The 21,259-nt window shown below is 48.8% G+C and overlaps 1 protein-coding gene across 1 annotated transcript in view; it reads left to right on the forward strand.

Moving 5' to 3' along the window:
- The window catches only part of Ruvbl1 (RuvB like AAA ATPase 1), a 34,606-nt gene extending 15,361 nt beyond the window's left edge, over positions 1-19,245 (forward strand). The window contains exons 4-11 of the mRNA XM_021659213.1: positions 601-752; positions 3,495-3,584; positions 4,346-4,495; positions 5,786-5,849; positions 7,080-7,278; positions 14,002-14,104; positions 18,058-18,149; positions 18,887-19,245. Of these exons, the coding sequence (XP_021514888.1) occupies positions 601-752; positions 3,495-3,584; positions 4,346-4,495; positions 5,786-5,849; positions 7,080-7,278; positions 14,002-14,104; positions 18,058-18,149; positions 18,887-19,046 (1,010 nt within the window). The 3' untranslated portion in view covers positions 19,047-19,245. The remainder of the gene's footprint in view (positions 1-600; positions 753-3,494; positions 3,585-4,345; positions 4,496-5,785; positions 5,850-7,079; positions 7,279-14,001; positions 14,105-18,057; positions 18,150-18,886) is intronic.
- The last annotated feature ends 2,014 nt before the right edge of the window (positions 19,246-21,259 follow it).

A 21,259-nucleotide genomic window follows, 5' to 3' on the forward strand; every position in this document is an offset into this window, starting at 1 on the left:
AACTCCCGGAATCCACACAGTGGAAAGAGAGAGACGACTGACCCTCTGATCTCCACACACACACTTCTGTGCTTACGCACCTGCATGCACACACACACACACACACACACACACACACACACACACACACACAAAGAATTAAAAATTTTTAAGTTGAAATCAAGGACCAGGGGAATGGCTCAGTTATGTGCTGCCCTTGCAGAAGCCCCGAGTTTTGTTCCCTGGGCTCATGCAGGATGGCTCACAGCAGCCTATAAAGCCAATTCCAGTGGCTCCAATGCCCTCTTCTAACCTGTGCAGGTACCTGTGCTCACATGAACACATCCTCACACAAACAATCATACACAAACATAATTAAAATAAAACAAAATAAATCAAGGTTGAGCAGTCAGATCCTTCTTCTACACTCCACAGCACCTCCAGTGTGAATTTGTGTTTCTGCTGCTTTTCTGTCTACAGTGACATCCTTCCACGTACGTTATTGAAGTTGGTTTGTCATGGATGTTCATGGCTAAGAGTTTTGGGGTTTAGGTGTGTGAGAAAAACATGGCATCTGAGTAATGGTTCTATGTCTCATGGCCCGTTTGCCGTCTCTTCCAGGGCTGCGGATAAAGGAGACCAAGGAGGTTTATGAAGGGGAGGTGACCGAGCTCACTCCCTGTGAGACTGAAAACCCCATGGGTGGGTATGGCAAAACTATCAGCCATGTGATCATAGGCCTCAAGACTGCCAAAGGAACCAAACAGCTGAAGGTTAGTGTGTGGGCTCTTACCTTAACTTCCCAGTGCTGTGGGGCTCTTGGAGAAGGTGTGCTGGGTTCTGTGCACTGTGGCTGTGGAGTTGCACAGGTCATTGTGAAGACGTTAAGTGATGGAGCAGGACATGGTGCAGGATCTGGCCCTTGAAGATTCAGTGGCTATAGCTGCTACTTTCCTTCCTCCTAGAAAGCCACACATATACATTAGGACGAGCTGGTGGATGAGTGAGGAGCCTGCCTCTGCCATCCCATGGTCCATATGACATTCCCTATCCAAGGCCCTAGCTGTCTGATGCACACAGAAAGCCGAGCCTAGAGGTATTTGTCTGAATTGTAGAGCATTCAGCTCAGTGGGCACAGGATCCTGACAGCAGCTCCTGATAGGCTTCCATGAGTTAAAGCTTGAGGCCTGCAGTGTACTGAGTGGAACTTTGTGTCTGACCCTTGAAAATTATCCTATCATCCTTTAGGACATAGGCCAGGATGCTTGGGATCAGAGCATAGACTTTAAAGTCAAAGGGGATCTTTAGCTTTGTTTAACTCTTGGCTTGGTTTCTTTTATACTGCTGTGTGTTAACTAGGAGTGCTAATTGCTTATCTCACACAGTCCTAGTTGTAGTGTTAGCTCCACAGTGAGAGGTGGATATTCATGTCTGTCACAGCTTTGCAGTAGTTACTGACACAGTGTCATCACACCTTCCTGAGTGTGTGCTTGGGCGTTACAGCTGACAGCTTCAACGTATGGATCACGTACTGTCAGTTCATGTGTGTGTACATGTACTGTCAGTTCATGTGTGTGTACATGTACCAAAGCTCCCTCTCTTGGAGGTAAACGGGCAGCTGCTCAGAGAGGCCAGACAGCCTGCTATAGCCCACCCAGGGTGCACGGCAGGGCCGGCTCTTCTCTCAGCCGTCGTGCTGTCTGCCTTGACGATTGCTATACAAGTGCAGGCGTCATTTGAGCTCTCTGGACCCAGCTTCTCATCTGAGCTGCTGGATCAACTGAGTAATTTCTGCCTTCACTCTGATTTTTCTGTTTCTGTGATTCTGTGAGGTTGTTTCTTGGTCACTGTTTTATGGAGAGCATAAAAATGTCACTTCTTCAAAAAGCCATTTCTCTTCTTCCTAACAGGGTTCTTCATCCCATGAGCTTGCCTCGGCAGATCTCTCTGTTGAACCAAGTGCTCAGGCTTCATTCTGTGCTCATGAGGTTTCCTAGTGGGAGGGAGTTCCTTTTTAGTCACCACAACTTGAGCCTGTTCATTTGGGAAGTTAACCAGTATAAAAACACTTGAGAGGAAGGCCACACACACACACACCCTGTATTCTTAAGTATATCTTCTATTAAAAGACCTGCAACTTAAATTTGACTTGTCTATAAGGCTACCCTGACAGTTTTTTTTTTGAGGAAGATAAGGGACGGGGAAGTGGGGGGGGGGGGCTCCAAATGCGCCTCTTTCTAGGTACTTGGAGCAAATGTAGAAATTGGCAAGAAGAACCTGAAACTTTGTGGGTGGCCTATTGTAAAGGGTATGGCTGAATTTGAGCAGGGAGTACTGGTTTAATCTTCCACCAGGCCTGCCTATGCACCTGGCACTCATTGTCCAGCAGTGCCCAGCTGGCAACCCGTCTCTACCCAGCACCAAGGTAGAGCCTTAGCTTTGCAGCTGAGGTGCTAACTGTCCTGGGGCTCCATTGAGGTCAAATTTAAAATAGAGTTCATTGCTTTTAAGTATGCTTCTTAAGGGATTTTAGTACACAGTCACACAGCCATTACCACAGTCTAAATTAAGAGGATTTTCATCATTCCAAAAGAAGCCTGAAACCACTGATGGTCCCTCAGCCCCACCCTTAGCCCTGGGCGACCACTAAACTTTATGCTATCTCTCTGGGTTTACCTGTTGGCACATTTCACAGAGATGGAGCCATGTAGTATATATTTTTTTTTTTCTGTTTGGCTTCTACACAGTGCCGGATTTTTATTCTTTAATTTTGTTTACAATAGAGCTCTAGTTTTCCCCACTACAAATACATATGTAAGAGCTCTGAAGTTTAGCCTAGAGAGATGTATCTAAAAGATGCTGTTCTAGAAGGTCAGTAGCCAAGGGCATGGGTCTGGGGAGCCCAGAAAGCAGCAGGCCTGTGCCTTTCCAGTCTGCTCATGCCCACAGGCAGGCCCTGAGCACTAGCACTCAGAACCCAGAAGGTCCTAGTTTATGTCTTATTTTTAATTTTGTGCATCTGTGATTGTGTTTTGGTTCTGCTTAGTCGATGAGGAAACAAGGCTCTAGAATCCTGAGCCTGGCAGAACACCAGCCTGGTAAGCAGGTACTGCCAAGGTCTATGATAGAAAGGCCAGGGCTACCTGATGGGAGGGGAGGAACATAGGACAGCCGAATACAGAGGGACTGTAGGGCTGTTGGTTTTGTGCTATAAAGGCAGCTAAAGCCACCCTTAAGAACCTCCCCCCGCCAACACACACCACTGCTTTTTTATGGCCTCTGAAGTGTACCCTGTGGCTGGTTTGTGGGCCCACTTGCCCTCCTCCTCTCCCTGGACTATTCACCCTTTTCCCAATCTGACATGCTCCCCACTGATGGATGCCCTATGCAGTTTGCTGGTCTCTTTGAATATGGCATAGAGAGGCATTTGGCAGCATGATAGCAGAAAGTCAAATATGCCTTGCAGTACTCTGAGTCACCCTTGTTTTTTTTTTTTTTTTTTTTTTTTTTTTCAGCTGGACCCTAGTATTTTTGAAAGTTTGCAGAAAGAACGAGTAGAGGCTGGAGATGTGATTTACATTGAAGCAAACAGTGGAGCTGTGAAGGTAATGTCCTTCCTGGGATAAACCACTAGGCCTGATTTGTGTGTCATTGGAAGACCTGGGTTCTGGAGGAGGGTGGGTGCTGCCTGGTGCCATGCCATGGGAAGGGCAGAGTTGTCCCTCTGTGTATTATAAAGTTTCTTTTCTTTTTATCTTCATTCTTTAACCTTCTCATGATGAAAACAGACAGTCTGTTAGAAATACTAAGACCTGTTTAGAGGGGGAGTACAGGGTGAGAGACCAAAACAACTTTAGTCATTTTCAAATTGAAATGTGCAGTGTATTTAATCTTCCTTTATCTCTCTGGTATTTTCTTCCCAAGATATATGCATGTGGGAAGGAATGCGGCATTAGCTGGCATTCTTTTCGTATCTGATTCCCAGTGTCCTGTACAGTGTTGCTCAGTGTTTAATGGATGAGCATAATACTTGATATCAAGCAGTAAATCACCCACTACAAAAGAGTCTGAGCAGCTCCCTCTGTCTCCAGTTAATCTACTGGATTTGCCCTTTATCGGGAATTGCATACAGTTACGGGTGTTGGGGGGACTCTGAAGAAAGTATCGGGTATCTCTAACCTGCCGATAGCTTCCTTCTTTTGGCAGAGGGTAGTGGCACACTGGGGTTGGGCACATTGGGAGATTGTCGGGGAGTCTGTTGTTGTTAGGCTGCAGTTGGGAACCAAGCCCTTATCTCACTGCACTCTCTGCCCTTTGAGGACTGGGCAGTAAAACCAACACAACACTCATGTTTCTCTGTCTCCAGAGGCAAGGCAGGTGTGACACCTATGCCACAGAATTTGACCTTGAAGCTGAAGAGTATGTCCCTTTGCCAAAGGGAGATGTGCACAAGAAGAAGGAAATCATACAGGATGTGACCTTGCATGACCTGGATGTGGCCAACGCACGGCCTCAGGTACTGCTGTGCCGCTGTGGGGAGCACACTTGCCTTTTGTCTCTGCCTGGAGGCTCTGGGGATGAATTGGCAAGGTCTTGCTGCCACTTTGGAGGCAGGCTCTCCTTTTCTGTCTGTGATGTTCAGCAATTAACATGGGTATGAGCTACGCAGGATGCCTTTGTTCCCATTCTAGTGCACCAGTCACAGATGATTTCCTGGGCTGTTTCTTCTCTCAGCCAAGCCTCCCTCCCTGAACAGCTAGCTTCCTCCTTGGCTTCTCTCCAGCAGTGGCTCACGCCTGGATGCTCTGGGTGTTACTGACAGGAGGGCACAAGTGCTCTGTGAGCCCTTACAGGGTTCCTAAAGCCTAGCCCAAGTGCGACCTTCTCTCCACTTAGGAGGCCCCCACCACCTTTAGCTTTGAGCTGGACCCAACTCTGAAGGAACAGTGGATACTTACACCTTGACTGATAGCTAGCTGTAGAAAGGGCATCATCCCATAACACATTTCAAGAAACATGATTCAAAGAACCAAAGGGCACGTGTTCCTTGCCAGTGGCCTTTTAGGTTGTACTTGTCTTCATTCTCCCTAAGCAAGGGTGGAGAATGGATCCCTTGAGGCTTTACTCAAGAGATATTTGACACTGATCGTAGACCAGCAGGTGCCTTCAGGAGGTAGATGTCTGTCTTCACACTGACCTCAGAATCCTTTGCTTTAGGCTGATTGATGATCAGGACCACATCAGCAATTGTGTAGGGGCCTGAGCAGCAAGAGAGCAGCACCTTTCTAGTGCCTTCCTTGAAGATGTTATATACTGCCAAAGCTTTTGAGTCATAGAAGAGCTTGTGTCCAGGGAGAGTTTGTGGTTCTTTGTGGCTAATCCAGGTATAACACATTTCAAAAGATACGGTCGAAGAGGAGGCCACCCTGCCCACTATGCTTCCAATGGAAAGACTTTGATTCCTACAGGTCTGGAGCATATCAAAGTTACCCTGTGTTTAGAAGCTTATCAAGGGAGCCAGGCATGATGGCACAAGCCTTAATCCCAGTACTGGGGAGGCAGAGGCAGGTAGGTTTCTGAGTCCAAGTCCAGCCTTGTCTACAGAGTGAGTTCCAGGTCAGGGCTACACCGAGAAACCCTGTCTCAAAAAACATACATACATGAAAAATAAGCTTATTGAAGCTTTCCGGGGGACTTGTGTTGATGTCTCTAAGCGAGTTGGTATTGGAAACCTGTAGGAAGCAGAGGAGTTAAGTTTTGGCAGTCTCCTTGGACAGCATGGCTGACTGAGTCTTCTCTTTCCCAGGGTGGGCAAGATATCCTGTCTATGATGGGTCAGTTGATGAAACCAAAGAAGACAGAGATCACAGGTAAGAGCTGGTGATCTGCCAGCCCAGAGCCTGTAGCAGAGTCAGGGCCCTGGATGCCAAACTGTGGGGCTCTAAGCAGAGTATGTGTGAGAATGGTGTCTTCCCTCCTCTAAGATCACAGCTTAACCTTGTGGTCCATGTTCTGTTTAGACAGCCGGTGGTATGCTCTCTGGCCCTGTCCCGTTGAGGTCCTAGGGAGGTTGAGAAGTGGAGCAAACTCTGTTACCGTGGTGGTGGTGCCACCACCTTCTTCCCCTGTCCTGTGCTCCTGTGTGGCCTTTCTACCCTTTTCTTCCCATCTTGTGTCTTTTCCCTGATGACCTGTAGTTTTTTACCTTAAAATGTGAGTGAAACACTGAAGTCTCTGTGATCTAGGAGGTCTCAGCCAGAGGAGCAGCTTGAGATTGTTTTTCCAGATCCCAAAAGCCGCTGTGTCTGGGTTTTTGCTTGGCTTTGTGTGGCTGATGAGACTGTGTTTCACTTTATAGTCCAGGATAGCCTGGAACTCCTCCGCCTTCCCAGTGCTGGGGTTACAGGTGTGTATGGCGCACCTGGCAGCAGCTACTATGTTTTGTCCTGAGTTTGCTCTTTATTCTCAAGCAATCCTCACTGGTAGATTGCTGGTAAGAAGCAGCAACTCCAGCAGGGCTTCTGGTTCTTTTTGTGACCATATCTACAGGTGCTAGTCAAGACTGGGCTGTGACCTGTGCTGGCTCATGGAACTCTGGGTAACCTCACCTTCTAGGGCCTGCAACCATCTTCCAGTCTGGAGAGGACTGAGCTAACATGTTGAAGGCTAATTAACCTGAGCATTGTCATACAGAGCACAAGACTGGGTCATTTACAGAGCATAAAACAGGAAAATTTGGATATGAAAACTCCTGTCATCCTGGGTTCCCAAATCTGCTAGTCCCTGAGATCTGGTGAGAGCTAGATCTTCAGGTTGAGAGGATGAGCAGGGTGAGAAGTGTGAGGAGGTGATGGTCTTCCTGTGCATAACCTGCTTGGGGTTAGCCAAACAACTTTAGGAAAATCTGCCAGTTTTGTGGCCTTTAGGTGTATTTTTTCCTGTTTCAGATGATGTAACTGAAGTTGGAGTCAGGCCAGGGCCTGCTGGGCCCCCACAGCTGGGGAAAGGTTATAAGGGAGGCTTTGGGTGGAAGTCAGAGCTAAGAACGGGAGCTGTTTGGGAGCTGTTTGCTGGAGCTGACCCTGCCATCCCACATGTAGATAAACTGCGCGGGGAGATCAACAAAGTGGTGAACAAATACATTGACCAGGGCGTTGCAGAACTGGTTCCTGGAGTGCTCTTCGTGGATGAGGTCCACATGCTGGACATCGAGTGCTTTACCTACCTGCACCGAGCCCTGGAATCCTCCATCGCCCCCATTGTCATCTTTGCATCCAACCGAGGCAACTGTGTCATCAGGTAGGACCCCCTCCTGCCCCAAGGCTTCCTACCTTCCTTCTGAGTGAGTTTCTTCCTTGGGCTCAGAATACCTGCAGCACCATGAGTCACATGGGAAAAGAAGCAAGGTTGTGTCCCAGTGTTGTTCTGATGAGGAGGGTCTTCCCAGTGGTCTTTAGGGCAGTGGAGTATGCAAAGTGATGGTTGCATAGAGCTGGTCTTTGATGAAAAGAAATGTCATGTGCTAGCAAACTTCCAATCTCCTGAGGGGTGGGTATTGCTAGCTTCACTTCAGGTGAGTGAACTGAATGGTATAACTTGGCCTACTTCTTACCACCCCAGACCGTTCTGTGACTCAGTAGTACCTTGCTGGCCCTCCTCCCTCACACCCTTTTGAGAGGTACAGTTAAGTCGAAGGTGGTGGGTGTTCACACAGTCTCCCCTTTTTTAGTGCAGCCTCAAATTTGGGGCAGAGGGCCTTTCCAGTCTCCATTTTGTCCTAAGTACTCTGGGCCTGTGCTGTAGAGAATGCACCAGCTTTTGTCTGAGGCTCATGTCAGGTTCTAATATGCGTTGTAGTGCCCTAGAAGTTTCCTATGGGACATTTAGGGCTGGTTGCTGCAGTGCTGGGATGTAGAGGGCTTCTTTTCAGGCCCACAGGGTTCCAAGAGACAGTGCCCTGGGGCTTTTTTGATCCTGGAAGTGGCCCCTGAACACTGGAAAAGGGACCCGTGAGTATTCAGGATGGCAAAAGCCACACTGAACTAGACTGATGGCTCGCCTCTCCACAATGATGCGCCACACAGAATGTAACTGGCTCTTACTGGAGAAGCCTAGTCTACACTAAGATTGTCCACACTGATGCTGCTGGCCCTGGGCATGCTAGTGTGGCGAGTAATGTGCATGGAGTAAGCACTAGTGCCTTACAACAGCAGCTCCCCTCAGTTGTGTTGGGATATGTCTGTGGTTCAAGTGGAAATGGTAGCATTGTGCTGTTCTGGCACCCTGTGATGCTATCTGGATAAGAGCACTATCACAGGTGTGTCCTGTCATCTTGAAGGAAGCTGCTGTGCCAGGTCCAGGCCAGCTGCTGGAGAGGATCAGGGCCACCTGGGTAGTGTCTGGAGGGCTATATCTGGGCCCTCGCCCAGAAAGCCTGGCATCTGTGGCTCTGCTGGAGACTTGCTCTTTTTTGCACAGCTTCATCTGGGCTCAGCATGGACACATGGTGCCCCCTGCTGGGAGCTCTGCCAACAGAGCTAACATAGCCCAGCGGGTGCCAACAGAGTCTGGCACCACTTGGCCCCAGTTGTCAGGACCATATCTCAGGAGGAAGGAGTCCTTGATCTCAGCCTGCTTGTGAGAATCAAGTCTAGCCAGCAGTATGAACTCTTAAAAAGTGGGCTTGGTGCTGAGTGCTAGTGAAGATGCCCTGTCATGGTATGCACAGGAGATGGTGGGAGCCCGCTCTTGGGGTACCATACTGCCGCTCCTGTTAACCCAGCCAAGCAGGGCCTGGGCTCTCAGCATGTGGCTTGGGTTTGGGTGAAGACTGGGCTCCAGAGTGCATGCTTTCAGCAAGTTTGGCTAGGATGCTAAGAGACAGAATTTTGGGAATATCTGCACAGTGTGAGCAGCCCGTGACAAGCTGTGCACAGCCTTCTCCCTGGAGAAGCTGTCCAGCTCTTGTGCCATAGCATTATATCCGACACCCAAGCTCCAAAAGGAAGTCACATTGTTGAGGGCTTTCTCCTTGTCAGCTTTCCAGAGCTCTCTGTATAAGCCACCGACAAAGTGATGTCAGGACACCTGCCGCCCGAAGGCAGATGAGGTTATCTCCCACTGGTAGATGGTCAGCGTCTTCCTTGGAAATTATACAGATTAGATGTTGAATGCAGAGTCTCCCGGCTGTGTGGGCTTGGAGTGCTGGTCCCTGCCTGACCGTCATATGCATGGCCGAGTCTCAGTGACCTGTGGGAGCATAGCAGGTCATGTGGCCTTGTCATAGGTTCTCTAGGACATGGCCTGTACATAAGGGAAGCTGTCTACCTGGGAATGCTGGCGGAGAATGAGCTCACTGCTTTGCTGTCCTGGGGAATCCTTTCCCGTGGGGTCCAAGAACTTCAGCTATTAGATGAGAGTGACTAGCACTGACCAGTTCTGCCTGTGGGAGGTTCCATTTACTGTGGATCCTTGTCTCCGTGGGTTAAGGAAGGTCAGTAGGAAATCTTAAAGGTTATTTACCTTGTTGTACCAAAGTGTCAGGACCAGTAGTCTCCCTTCAGTGTGACGTGTGACAGATGTCCAGAATGGTGCTTAAAGCACTGTACTGATAGACATGTAGCTGATGCACGATGGAAGCACTCAGTTATTCTAGTATATTCACTGTCTCCATAGATGTGCCTTTTTATATAAATGGCCCATACAACCCAGCCTCTAGGTTCTCAAGGTTCATCTGTGTTGCTTTTTACACTTCATGGTAGACCTGTATTCCACAGTGTGGACCATTTGGTGGCACATGTCACCTGCCCGTCCTTAGCAGGGGCAGCCGGTCTTTGAGCTATGATCCGTAATGCTGCTGTGAACACCTGTGTGGCACATCTCGTATGAATGTAGTTGAGACTTCTTTGGGGTGTGTCTCTGGGAGTTGAGGTGCTGGACTACGTAGTAGCTGCTCAGCCTTTCAACAGTGATGACTGTTCCCAAATCACCACCCCTTTATGCCCCACCAGCAGTGGGCATAGTTCCATGTCCCCGTTCTTCCAGCACTCCCCAGTGGGCGGTGCATGCAGCACACTGGTTTGATCTGTGGTTCCTGTTGGGTGGTGGGAGCTTGAACATTTTGTGTTTTTCTAGTCACTTATAAATCTTTGGGAAAATGTTTGCTTATGCCCTGTGCCTATTAGTTTGTTTGCTTTTTGCAACAGAGTCTTGTGTATCTCAACTTATGCTGTGTAGCCAGAGAGGACCTTGACCTTCTGATCTTCCTGCTTCCCAAGTTTTAGGATTACAGATGTGCTGGGTTTTCGTTTAGGTTGTTTGTCTTTACCCTTGAGTGGTAAACATTCTTTCTGTCTTTGGATGAAGGGCATTTATTGTATACATCCATAATGTTTAAACATTATATTAATGTACCTGAGTGTTTTCCATCATTCCCTGGGTACTCTTATCAATTATTTGACAGTCTTTTGACACAGGTTTTAAATTTTTACTCAAAATTGTAATTTTTAGGGTAGGAGTTGAGCTCAGTAAGTAGAGTACTTAGCTTGTATGTGCAAGGCCTTGGTTTTCATGACCCTGCCCTCAGTACCAAATTCCAGATTATCCAGTCCACAGCCTGTCTTTGTGCTTTGCTCTTACATAGAAACACTGTTTAACCTGAGACCGCTGACACTTGCCTTTGTTTTCTCCCAAGAGTTTACAGTTCAGCTCTTGGTTCATAAATATTTTGGGGTTTATTTTGTGCATGCTCAAAGAAGGGTTGATCACAGACATAGATAGAGATGTCCAGCTGTCATAGAACCATTTGTTATTTATTGTGTAAGTGTGCATGCTCTTGTGTGGACTGTGTATGTGTGTGCAGGTACTTTGGAGGTCAGAAGATGTTGGGTGGTTGATGTTGAGATGCTGAGAAACTAATGTGGTGCTGGGAACTACAGCCGGTTCCTCTGGAAGAGCAGTAAGGTCTTAGTTGCTGAGCCTCTCTCCCAGCCCCACATGACCGTTCTTATCAGGTTGCATTGGCAGCAAATCACATGGCTGTCCTTGTGTCTCATTGTGTCCTCTGGTCCAAAGTCAAGTGTAGGTCAGGAAGTTGCTCTTCTGTTTACCACATTTTCAGTCGTCAGAAAAGCGTGTCACCTGTGTCCCTGTCATGGATTGCAGAGAGTAGCAGTAGGCAGTCATCCTCAGTCAGGTCCCATTCTACCTATGAACATCTGTCCGTATCTGGAGACATTTTTATTTTCATGACTCAATGCTGTGGGTATCAGTGCACAGTGCATAGGGAAGCCTCTGACAGAAGCCAGCAATGACGTGGTGCTGAGCCCGGAGTCTCAGGTGGAGGAGTGTTAAAAAGTGTGGTTATCCGCTCAAGGTTAAGCTGTGTTTCTAGAGGCCCAGTGTGTTACTCCTGCAGAGGCCCTGCATCTGAGCTCAAGTAGCGTTGGGCCTGTGGGCTCCACCCCAGAATGTCTACCTGGAAGCGCAGTATTAACCGAAATACATTTTTTAATACGTTTGTGATAAGATGTGTTTCTGCTCCGCTCCCAGTTCAGTGCTCCTTCCCCTTGCAGCTGCTGCTGAGCAGAGGCCCTGCTCCTTTCTTGTCTCAGATGGGATTCCGAGAACTGCTCCCATGAATGTGTTTTCTCGGAGAATCTTTATGCTTCAGAGTCATAGCTTGGACGACTAACTAGTGCTTGGCAGTCCTTAGTAGCTTCTGAGTGCTCTTTTGGTTACGTTTTAGCTTTATGAACTCAGTTATAAGAAAGTTGCCACCACACTGTGTAAGTTCTGTTCTTTGGGCTGGGGAGGAGAGCCTCATTTCTCACACACCTTTTCCCACTGCATTTGTGTTTTTAATCACGTCCAAACTAAAGCTGATTCCTTATTGAGGCTGTGGGATTTTGAATATTTTTGGTTTTGGACTATTTCAACATAGCAGACTTTAGATTTTAAGATGTTCTCAGAATTTTCGCCCTCCCAACCTTGACCCCCAAAAAACTGAAAGGGAATTCAGGAACAAATTTAAACATCGTTTTTTCAAGTGGGTTTTTTGTTTTTTGTTTTTGTTTTGTTTTGTTTTGACAAGATGGTAGCTATTCTAAGTATTGCGATTTGAGTCCTGATAAAACTTCATATTTTACAGTTCTTCCTTCTTATAAAAAAAAGTGTTGCTTCTCTCAGTTTCCTTGTATAGCTGATGATAGCTTTGAACTCCTGAGCCTCCTAAGGCATGGTAGTAATACAGGCATCTACACCACAGCCAGTCTCATGTAGTACTGGGAATTAAACCTGGGGTGCCATGCTTGCTAAGCAAGCATTGTTCTGAGCACACCCAGTCCTAAAGTTTACAGTTTTAACCATGTTTAACTGTATAAGTCATTGACATGTGTGACAGAAACGTCACCACTATCTTTATTTCCAAAACTTTTTAAAAGATTGATTTGTTTTTATCTTTTGTGTGTAAATGTCTTGCCTGCATGTATGTGCGTCTGTGCACCACATGCATGTGGGAGCCTGTGGAGGCCAGAAGAGGGCCTGGATCTGGAGTTAGAGTTGTAAGCCACCGTGTGGGTGCTGGCATCCAAACAGCAGATCCTCTGCAAGAGCAGCCGCTGGCCTTAGCCACTGAGCTGTCCTCCAGCCCCGTCCCCCTCCGTCCCCAGAACCTTTGCTCACCTCAAAGGACTCCTCGAGGCCTTCAGCATCCAGCCTGCCTTCTCGGCGTGGACCGCAGTAGCGGCTGGCTTCCTTCTGTGGATATGGCCGCTTTGTTTCCTGGCATGGAGGCTGTCAGCCATCGCCCTTGGGTGCCTAGCTTGTTTGCTTAGTGTGTTTCAAGTTTATCCTGCCATCCATTTTACTTTCATTTATTTTTGTAATAAATATATATTGATAATTAACTGTATGGAAATAATTTCAATTTTTTTTCTTGCTTGCTTGCATCTTTTTTCTTCTTTCTTTGTGTGCCCATGCTCACACTCCCTTAGCCCTGCACATGTGGAGGTTCTCTCTTTGCACCATGTGAGTTCTGGGAATTGAACTCAGACCATTAGGCTTGGTAAGCCCCTCTGCCTGCTGAACCATGTCACCAGCCCTGAAACCAAATATTTTTATATTAAAAATTAAATTGAAATGGCATGCCTTGCTCTTTGTTATTTTAATAAGTTATGTTATATTTTGCAGTTGTGACTAGGCTCAGGCTGTTAGGGAGGCTGATGGCCACCTGTGTTAGGATGGCCTGATGCAGAGACCCACAGTTACTAAGCTTTTGTTGCTGCGGCTGGGCTGGCTATAAGGCACCAGTGTCTGCCTAGCATGTGTCCCATCAGGCGGCTGGCACAGGCCTGGCAGGTTGGCAGGCTTCCTCTCCTGGCTATTGACTAGGGCTTGGCTAAGGGTTGAAGAGAACAACAAAGGATATAATTGGACAATTCTCAGGAAGAAAAGAGTGACTGTAAGAGAAAACATTTGTCCCTCATTAGTAACCAAGGAAATGCAACTCAATCAAGGTGTTCCCTTTTCTCCTTGTCTACATCATGAAAGCAGCAAATATTTAGGAATTGAAATGCTTGGTGCCGGCTGTGGTGTTGAGACCAGGTCACTCATGTAGCTGTGCAGGCTAGCATAGTCAATCTGCTCACCAGATCCCTAGGCTGTTCAAGCACGGTGATAGTTTCAGAGGAGATAATTCATGAATATGTGCTGTCAACTAAAAATTAAGCATGGTTATTAAGACTGAAGCAACAGACAGAACGGAAAAATGCACACATTGGTGTAGAATTATAAAACACTCATCGAAGATTTGGCAAGTAGATGGGTTTATTTGATTTGGGTTTTGGTGTGTTTCTTCTCAAACTTTGCATTTCTGGGATGATGAAGCTGTTGTCCTGGGTCCCCTGGCCCTGATGCTCAGGGATGCTGCCTGCCCACCTGTGCTGTGAGTGCCTCCACCCAAGTGTCTTGTTGGCTAGGATCTAAGAGGACCTTGGGTGATGGGAGTGATTTTGTCCCTCGCAGGGGCACTGAGGACATCACCTCTCCACATGGCATCCCATTGGACCTGCTAGACCGGGTGATGATCATTAGGACCATGCTGTATACTCCGCAGGAGATGAAACAGGTAAGCCCTGGAGCCCCCCCACCCCCTTCTTCCTTCTCCTCTTTCTACCCACCTGTGATCACTTGGCTAGCCTAGGCCTGGCTTTTGCTCACAATTGAGGCTCTGAAAGATGGGCCATTGTGAGTGGACATTCTTGGATGAGTTAGAGCCTATGTTCCCTGTGGGTCGGGCCCATATAACTCCTGATGAGCTTGAGGGAAGGGTGGGGAAGGGGGCAAGAAAACATGGACTGAATGTAAGCCATCAGCCTAAAGGATGCCATCAGCCTGGAGGAAGGGGCATGTAAGTGTGATGTAGCTGCCAGATGTGGCAGTGAGCACCTGCAGCCCAGCACTCAGGAGGCAGAGGCGGGAGGACCACAAGTTTCAGGCATGGTAAGATCCAGTCCCAAAAGGAGACAGACAAGCAAACACAGCCATTCTAGGCTGTAGCTTGTTGCAGACTGATTGTCCTGCATGCACGGCTTTGGTCCCCAGCACTACTTAAACTGGGCTCAGTGAAACTCGCTGTACTTTCCCAGCACTTGAGAAATGTAGGTGGGAGGATCCTCCTCAGCCACGTAGGAAGTCAGAGGCTAGGCTAGACTTTTAAACAGACAGACAGACAGACAGACGGAGACCTAGACAGATGAGAACAGTGAGCTTAGCTTAAACAGTTGTCTCAGGTTATATGCTGCTTGGTGGCTGAGGCAGGGCAGAATACCTGAGTCTTAAAGTGGGTGAGGCTCTTCTCTTCTGGGCGCACCCTGAACACTGTATGCTCTTAGGATGGTACTCGGGGGTTCATGGTAAGACACCAGCAAATCTGGCATGGTCGAGACCAGCTCTTAGAGTTCATGGTGCCACTCGTGCACCTTCTTTAGGACAAGGATCATCTCCATGGCCCTTGTGTTAGTTTCTTTCAGTTACTGTGACAATACCTGAGATAATTAAGTTAGGTGAGGATAATGTAGTTAGGCTTATTTTGGACATGGTTTCAGTGGCTTTAGTTTGTCATTTGACCCTGTTCTTTAAGCCTATAGCTGTATAGTATATCATGGAGGGGACATATAGCAGAGGAGGATGCTTACTTACCTCATGATGGCCTGGAAGCAAAGAAAGACAGAAAAGGCTTGGTGTTCTTTTACCTCCTTCAGAGGCACATCCCAGTGTCCTAACTTCCTCCCCCTGACCCCATGTCTTGAGATCGTCCATTATTTCCCGGACCAGTGCCAGGATGGCCAATGAGCAGGAGCAGAAGCAAAACCACCCTATAGACCAGGAAGCACTTGCTGTTGAGCTCAAAGCTTGAGTCCTGCCAAGAAGTGACACTCCCTCCTCTGTGGCTTCCCTTTGCTAAGCAGCCAGGCACCTTAGTAGCTGATCTTGGTTGTCCATGTGACACCTGGGGAAGAGAGAACCTCAGTTGGAAAATAGTCTTCATCAAAGTGGCCTATGGGCATCTCTGTGAGGCACTTTCTTGATTACTAGTTGATGTAGGCTGGCCCAGCCCACTGTGGGCAGTGCCATTCCTAGGCATCCCTATGTGGACCTGGGCTGTTTAAGAAAGTAACCGAGCATGAGCCTGGGAGCCACCAGGATTACCCCGAATCTCTCTGCAGTCCCTGCCTCCAGGTTTCCACTTGAGTGTCTGCCCTGGCTTTCCCTGGATGATGGGATAAAAATAACCTTTGAGATAAAAATAACCTTTCCTCTCCCAAGGTTTGGTCAGGTTTTATCAACAACAGGAGAAAACTAGAATAGCACCATCTCTGGTAATTGAGAGACCTACCTTTAGTTTGGGGACATTGTCACTCAGATTCCATTGAGATGGTAGCAAAAGAGACTTTCTACTTTGCAGAATATCACCTGACTTCTGTGAGCTAGTGACAGTAAAAGGGCATCGTTATCCTCAGCTGCTTCATAGTCAGCCTCTCGGGTCTTTGACAATAGCTTTATGATAAGTAGCGTTTGCAGCTCAAAACTAAGTGATGGAGCTAGGGCCCTGTCCAGAAGAGCTCACCTTGGAGCGTCAGGCAAAGCTGCCCTGGAGTGCTCTGCCTACCCTCATACTGGTGCTGTGACTGACCGGCCCACTCAGGCCACTTTCCAGGCTTCTAGTGCTTTGGCCTGGGTGGCTTCAGGGACTCCTCGGTTTTTTTGTGGAGCCAGGGCAGCTTTTACGCAGAAAAGCTCAACTTAAAATGTTTGTAGGTGCCACTAGTGCCAATACCTCATAAACATTCCTGCAGGTTATTAAATGATTAAAGATCTCATTCATGAGCTGCCTGTTTTCAAGCAGCTGAGGTAAGCACTCCCATGATTGCTCTGGCCTATTCTAGAGAGAGTAAGAGCAGATATCCCTGGCATGGAAGGATGCCAAGCCACAGTTCAAGCACAGCAGAGTGATGTTGGCCTGGCCCTTCCCTGAGCCAGGCCCTGGCCTTGAGTGTTTGTGTGTCTCTGGAGTTGGCAGCACTGGGGATGTAACCTAGGACCCTCTGCATGCTGAGAACATGCTCTGCCTCCCAAGCCCCTCGGAGTTCCAGAAGACTCCCTAGCAGTCATTTTTGCTGGGGACCTGAGGTCTTCCTTGTCCAGCTGTTGGCCAGGAGTTCTTGAGTCTTAAAGCTGTTGGAGCATGGAGCATCCTTTCCGCTTTCTTTCTATAGCCCTGTACCTATCTGGTGACTGCCATAGGCCCCTCTGCTGTTAGCCCTCTTGGCTGAGCCTGTGTGGAAGCTCAGATTCTGACCACTGAGGAACATAGCAAATGAGTTTGTGGCCTCTGTAGTGTTTGTACCAGTTAAGAGGTTCCTCCTGCGCTGGAGAGATGGCTTGGAGGTGAAGAGCACTGGCTGCTCTTTCAGAGGTCCTAAGTTCAATTCCCAGCAATCACATGGTGGCTCATAACCATCTATAATGAGATCTGGTGCCCTCTTCTGACGGGTATGTGTACATGCAGACAGAACATTATATACGTATAAATCTTAAAAAAAAAAAAAAAAAAAAGAGGTTTCTCCCAATTCTGCTCTTGCAGCCTGTCTGGATAAAGGCAGCAGCAGCAGTGGTGGCCTGTGGCGTGGCCACCTCTCAGGAATGTGTGGTGGCCTGCTGGCCTTAGCTCCAGGCTGCTCCCAGGGACAGGATGATTCCTGTCCATAGGCAGCTGCTGACCGCTGATCTCTGGCAGTATCTGAGTTGTCAGACTCAACTGGCTCAAGCCTCCACTCTCCTTTTCCCTCTCTGGAGCCTGGTGCTGGGACTCAGTGTCTTCCAGCCCTTGTGCCTCTACTCTGGTTGTTTTTACGGCTTTAATTTAAACAACGGCTTCTTGATATCTTGTTTACGAAGCTGCCAGAGTGAAAAATTCCTGTATTATATGAGGCTCGAAGTCCTCGAGTTATCTCAGCCTCGCAACACACAACATCATTATCCCGCTGGCCCTTATCACTCAGTGCTGCTGCGCCCGTGGGACCCTGTGCCACTGCTGCAGCGTCTCACCGCCTGCTGGCCGCCCCTCCAGCCTCACCAGGATGCTCAGTGCAGCCAGCATTAGACTCTTGATAGATTAGATATCTCAGCGATGTTGGGAGGGCTGGTAAATCTTTAAAAGTAACTTTTTTGATTTATTTAACCATCGTATTTATCAAGCAAACAAAAAATGCCTTTTCTTGCTTGATGTTTATAGGTAATGGTGCCCAAACTGCCAGGGGAGGTTGGAGCTTGAGGACCCCAGGCAAGGCTAGGAGTGGCTCTAGTTCTCTATGGAAGAGAGGGCCAGTGGCAGCTGTGAGATGCCCAAGGGATCAGGGTACCCTTGAGTCAAATGATCCTAGCCCCTGGCTGTGACATCACTCAGGTGGACTGTGCTTGGGGCATGTTTTCTCCAGAGGTGCAGACCAGCTGTGCTGGTGGCCATCAGTAGATCAGACACTGAACACAGTTGAGACCATGTTCTCTCTTTCTCCAAAGATCATTAAGATCCGAGCCCAGACGGAGGGCATCAACATCAGTGAGGAGGCACTGAACCACCTTGGGGAGATTGGCACCAAGACCACACTGAGGTAAGGCAGACGGCAGCCTGCTGGAGCCCTTCTCCTGTGGCAAGGGCCTTCTCCAGCATTGAGGGCAGAGTGCCAAAGAACCCAGTCTCCAGCAAGCCCCACACAGGAGCTCACACCACTCTCTTCCCATTTCCCAGCAGAGAAGGGAGAGCCTGCCCCCACCACCCTCCCCCTGGGTGTACTCCAGGCATCTGGTGGCAGCAGCCCAAGGAATCAGTGCATATGCAGTATTCCCCAGGCTGTTCTGCCAGGGCTCAAAGGCAGGGACTGGAGGAAATAGTTCTTCAGACCCTGAGCCCTGCTGTATCCCTTGAATCTGTTGCTCCTGTTCCTGAAGTAAAGGGAGACTAGTCAGCTGTTTGACTGAACTTTCGGTGGTCGAATTCCTTGGAGCAGCATGAGCTTGTGGCTGCCTGTGCTGAGTTCCTTGCATGTTAAAGTCCCCATTTTAGTTGGCACTGTCCACCCTGCCAGGACGAGTGTGCACTGAAGTGTTAGTCTTTCAGCAGAAGCAGACTTGCCCCTTTGCACGTGTGAGAAGAGCATTTATGCCATCTGTCCTTTGGCGGCCCCTGTCTCAGCGGTGGCGGCCCCTGTCTCAGCGGTGGTGGCCGTGGAAGCTCTCCTTTGCTGTTCTTGCCGTGGGCTCACTGTAGCCCTGCAAGCAGTGTCCATGCTGCCTGCTGACCTGGGGTCCTTCCAGCGGCCCCATGTTCACTGTCTGCTGTCTGCTGTAGGTATTCGGTGCAGCTGCTGACCCCGGCCAACCTGCTGGCAAAGATCAACGGGAAGGACAGCATTGAGAAGGAGCACGTGGAAGAGATCAGCGAACTCTTCTATGACGCCAAGTCCTCTGCCAAGATTCTGGCTGACCAGCAGGACAAGTACATGAAGTAATGTTGGGTTTGGAGGTGCACCCAGAGGACAGACCCCACACCGTGGACAGGGCCTTGCCTCAAGCATGCTTTGCAGTGTTGCTGGCTCTGTGCGAAAACATTTTTTTTTGTGAATTATCAAACCTCCATGGTTGCTTGGAAGGAACTCTTTCCCACCTGGCTTGTTTTCTAATAAAACTGAATGGGTTATTTTGAGGATACCTCTGTTTTTTAGGTTTATATATGTATATGTTTAACTTACATCATTTGTCTGTGTGTGTGTGTGCACAAACTTGCAGGTGCCGGTTGAAGCCAGGAGATGGCGTCAGAGCCCCCGGAGTTGGAGTTAACCGTGGGAGGTTCTTGCTTCTGTCTCCAGCACACAGCGAGGCTGTTCATGCACGGCACACAGGAAGGGCAGAAAGAATTACGCTTACGCCCCACATCATTCTCTGGTTGGGCAGCACATTTTTCTGAGTGTTGAGAGCAGTGTTGGGGTGGTACCCCTCCTCTTCCTGTCAGGCTCTTGGCTGTGAGCTACCCAGACATCCCTGAGTCCTGGTGACCTGGACAGTTACAGGGGTGACCGGTGAGCATTCTGACCCATGCCCTTGGTGGGTCTGTTGAGTGTTTTTCTTGTGATTAGCCTGGGGTGTAGGTCTCAGAGCCAACACAAGTCTATGGCGCATCTTGGCAGGTATTTTCAGTCGGACACCTCTCCTGTGACCCTCAGCACCTACCTGGCCAAGGCTGTCGTGCCTGGGCCTTTGCTCATACTCCATGTTTTGTGGTGGGCTCTTCTGAGTGAAGTCGCTCTGTGCTAACTGCACTTCATGTTTAGAAGCTGTGCCTCTTCCAGAGCTGCAGGTTTACCCGTGGTTGGAAGGTCTGCATGAGGGACCGCCTCCTGCTGCTTACTTGTTCAGTAAACCATCACTGTGGCCTTGTAGGTGGTTAGTATGTACATTGGGTACCTTGTCTTGAGACAGTCTTCCTATGCAAACAGGCTGGCTTTCAGTTCTGGAAATCCTCCTGCTTCTGCCTCCTAACTTCTGGGATTATAAGCCAACATTCTCGTGTGACATCACTTTGTCCTCAGAGCAAAGACCTTAGGAGATGGGTGTGGGTTGGTTTGTTTGAGACAGGGTTTCTCTGTGTAGCCTTGGCTGTCATGTACTCTCTTTGAAGATCAGGCTGGCCTCGCACGAGATATCTGCCTGCCTCCCTGAGTGCTGGCACTACAGGTGTGCACCGCTGTGAGTGGTTAATGTTGGTGTTTAATTAAGCCTACCAGACCCATGAGGACATGGCCTTTAGGCTGTTAGCCTTCCCAGCAAGCTGGAAACAGAAGCCAGATTTGAGATCAGACTGGGTAGAGCCTGAGTTGGGAACTGTGTGTGGAATTTCTCTGCCCAGTTGAGGAACCAGCCTTGAGCAGGTGAGGCTTCGGGATAGACTGAGGAGGGTGATGTGACTCTGCTCAGGCCTAACCCTTCACTGGGCCTGATCAGGAGAGAAGCTGTCACAGCAGTCATGTGCAGCCCTCCCCGGATCCTGCCACTCCTCCCTCATCTGGGCTGTGACAGTGCCTGGGGAGGGGGAAACAGTGCTCTGATGGAAGGGAGATGGTCTGGCCAGGTAGCAAGGTTTGGTTATTTTAATTTTCCTCCCTTTTCCCCAGCAAGGCCTGTGATTATTACATTAATCTTACAGGCGAAGTTTTTATGGCCCATCCCTCGCAGACTATGAGAAGTTTCTCCATCCATTCCCAGGCGGGTAGCGGGCCCTGGTGGGGAGGAAGTATTTGTTACATCTTATCAGGCTGACACACAATCTAACAACAATTACAGCAGCCCCATTTTTCCCACTAGTTCAGCTCCAGCTTGAAAAATTGTTGTAATATTAAAGTCAGGCGGGATGGGGGCTGGTCACAGGAGGTGACCACTGTTCCCAGCGCTGGGCCAGGCTCCGGGGAAGCCTCTCCTTGAGCTATACTTGGTGGCTGAGTGGAAGCCTCTGTCTCACATTCTAGGCACGATGCAGGCTCTCAAGCGGCTTCCCAGCAAATCCGTTGCCTCTGCTTCGCAGACACCTCACCTCCAGGTTGCCCTCAACCCTGGCTTGATTCAGAAAATACTTGGGTTTTAAGAAGGAACAGAGCTTGCATCAGCAAAAAGTGGTTGGTCAACAAGCCATAGCTAAGAAGATGGAGTTGCAGGCAGAGGGCGAGGTGGG

Source organism: Meriones unguiculatus, chromosome 5 (genome assembly GCF_030254825.1).
Source record: "Meriones unguiculatus strain TT.TT164.6M chromosome 5, Bangor_MerUng_6.1, whole genome shotgun sequence".
NCBI classification, from domain to species: domain Eukaryota; kingdom Metazoa; phylum Chordata; class Mammalia; order Rodentia; family Muridae; genus Meriones; species Meriones unguiculatus.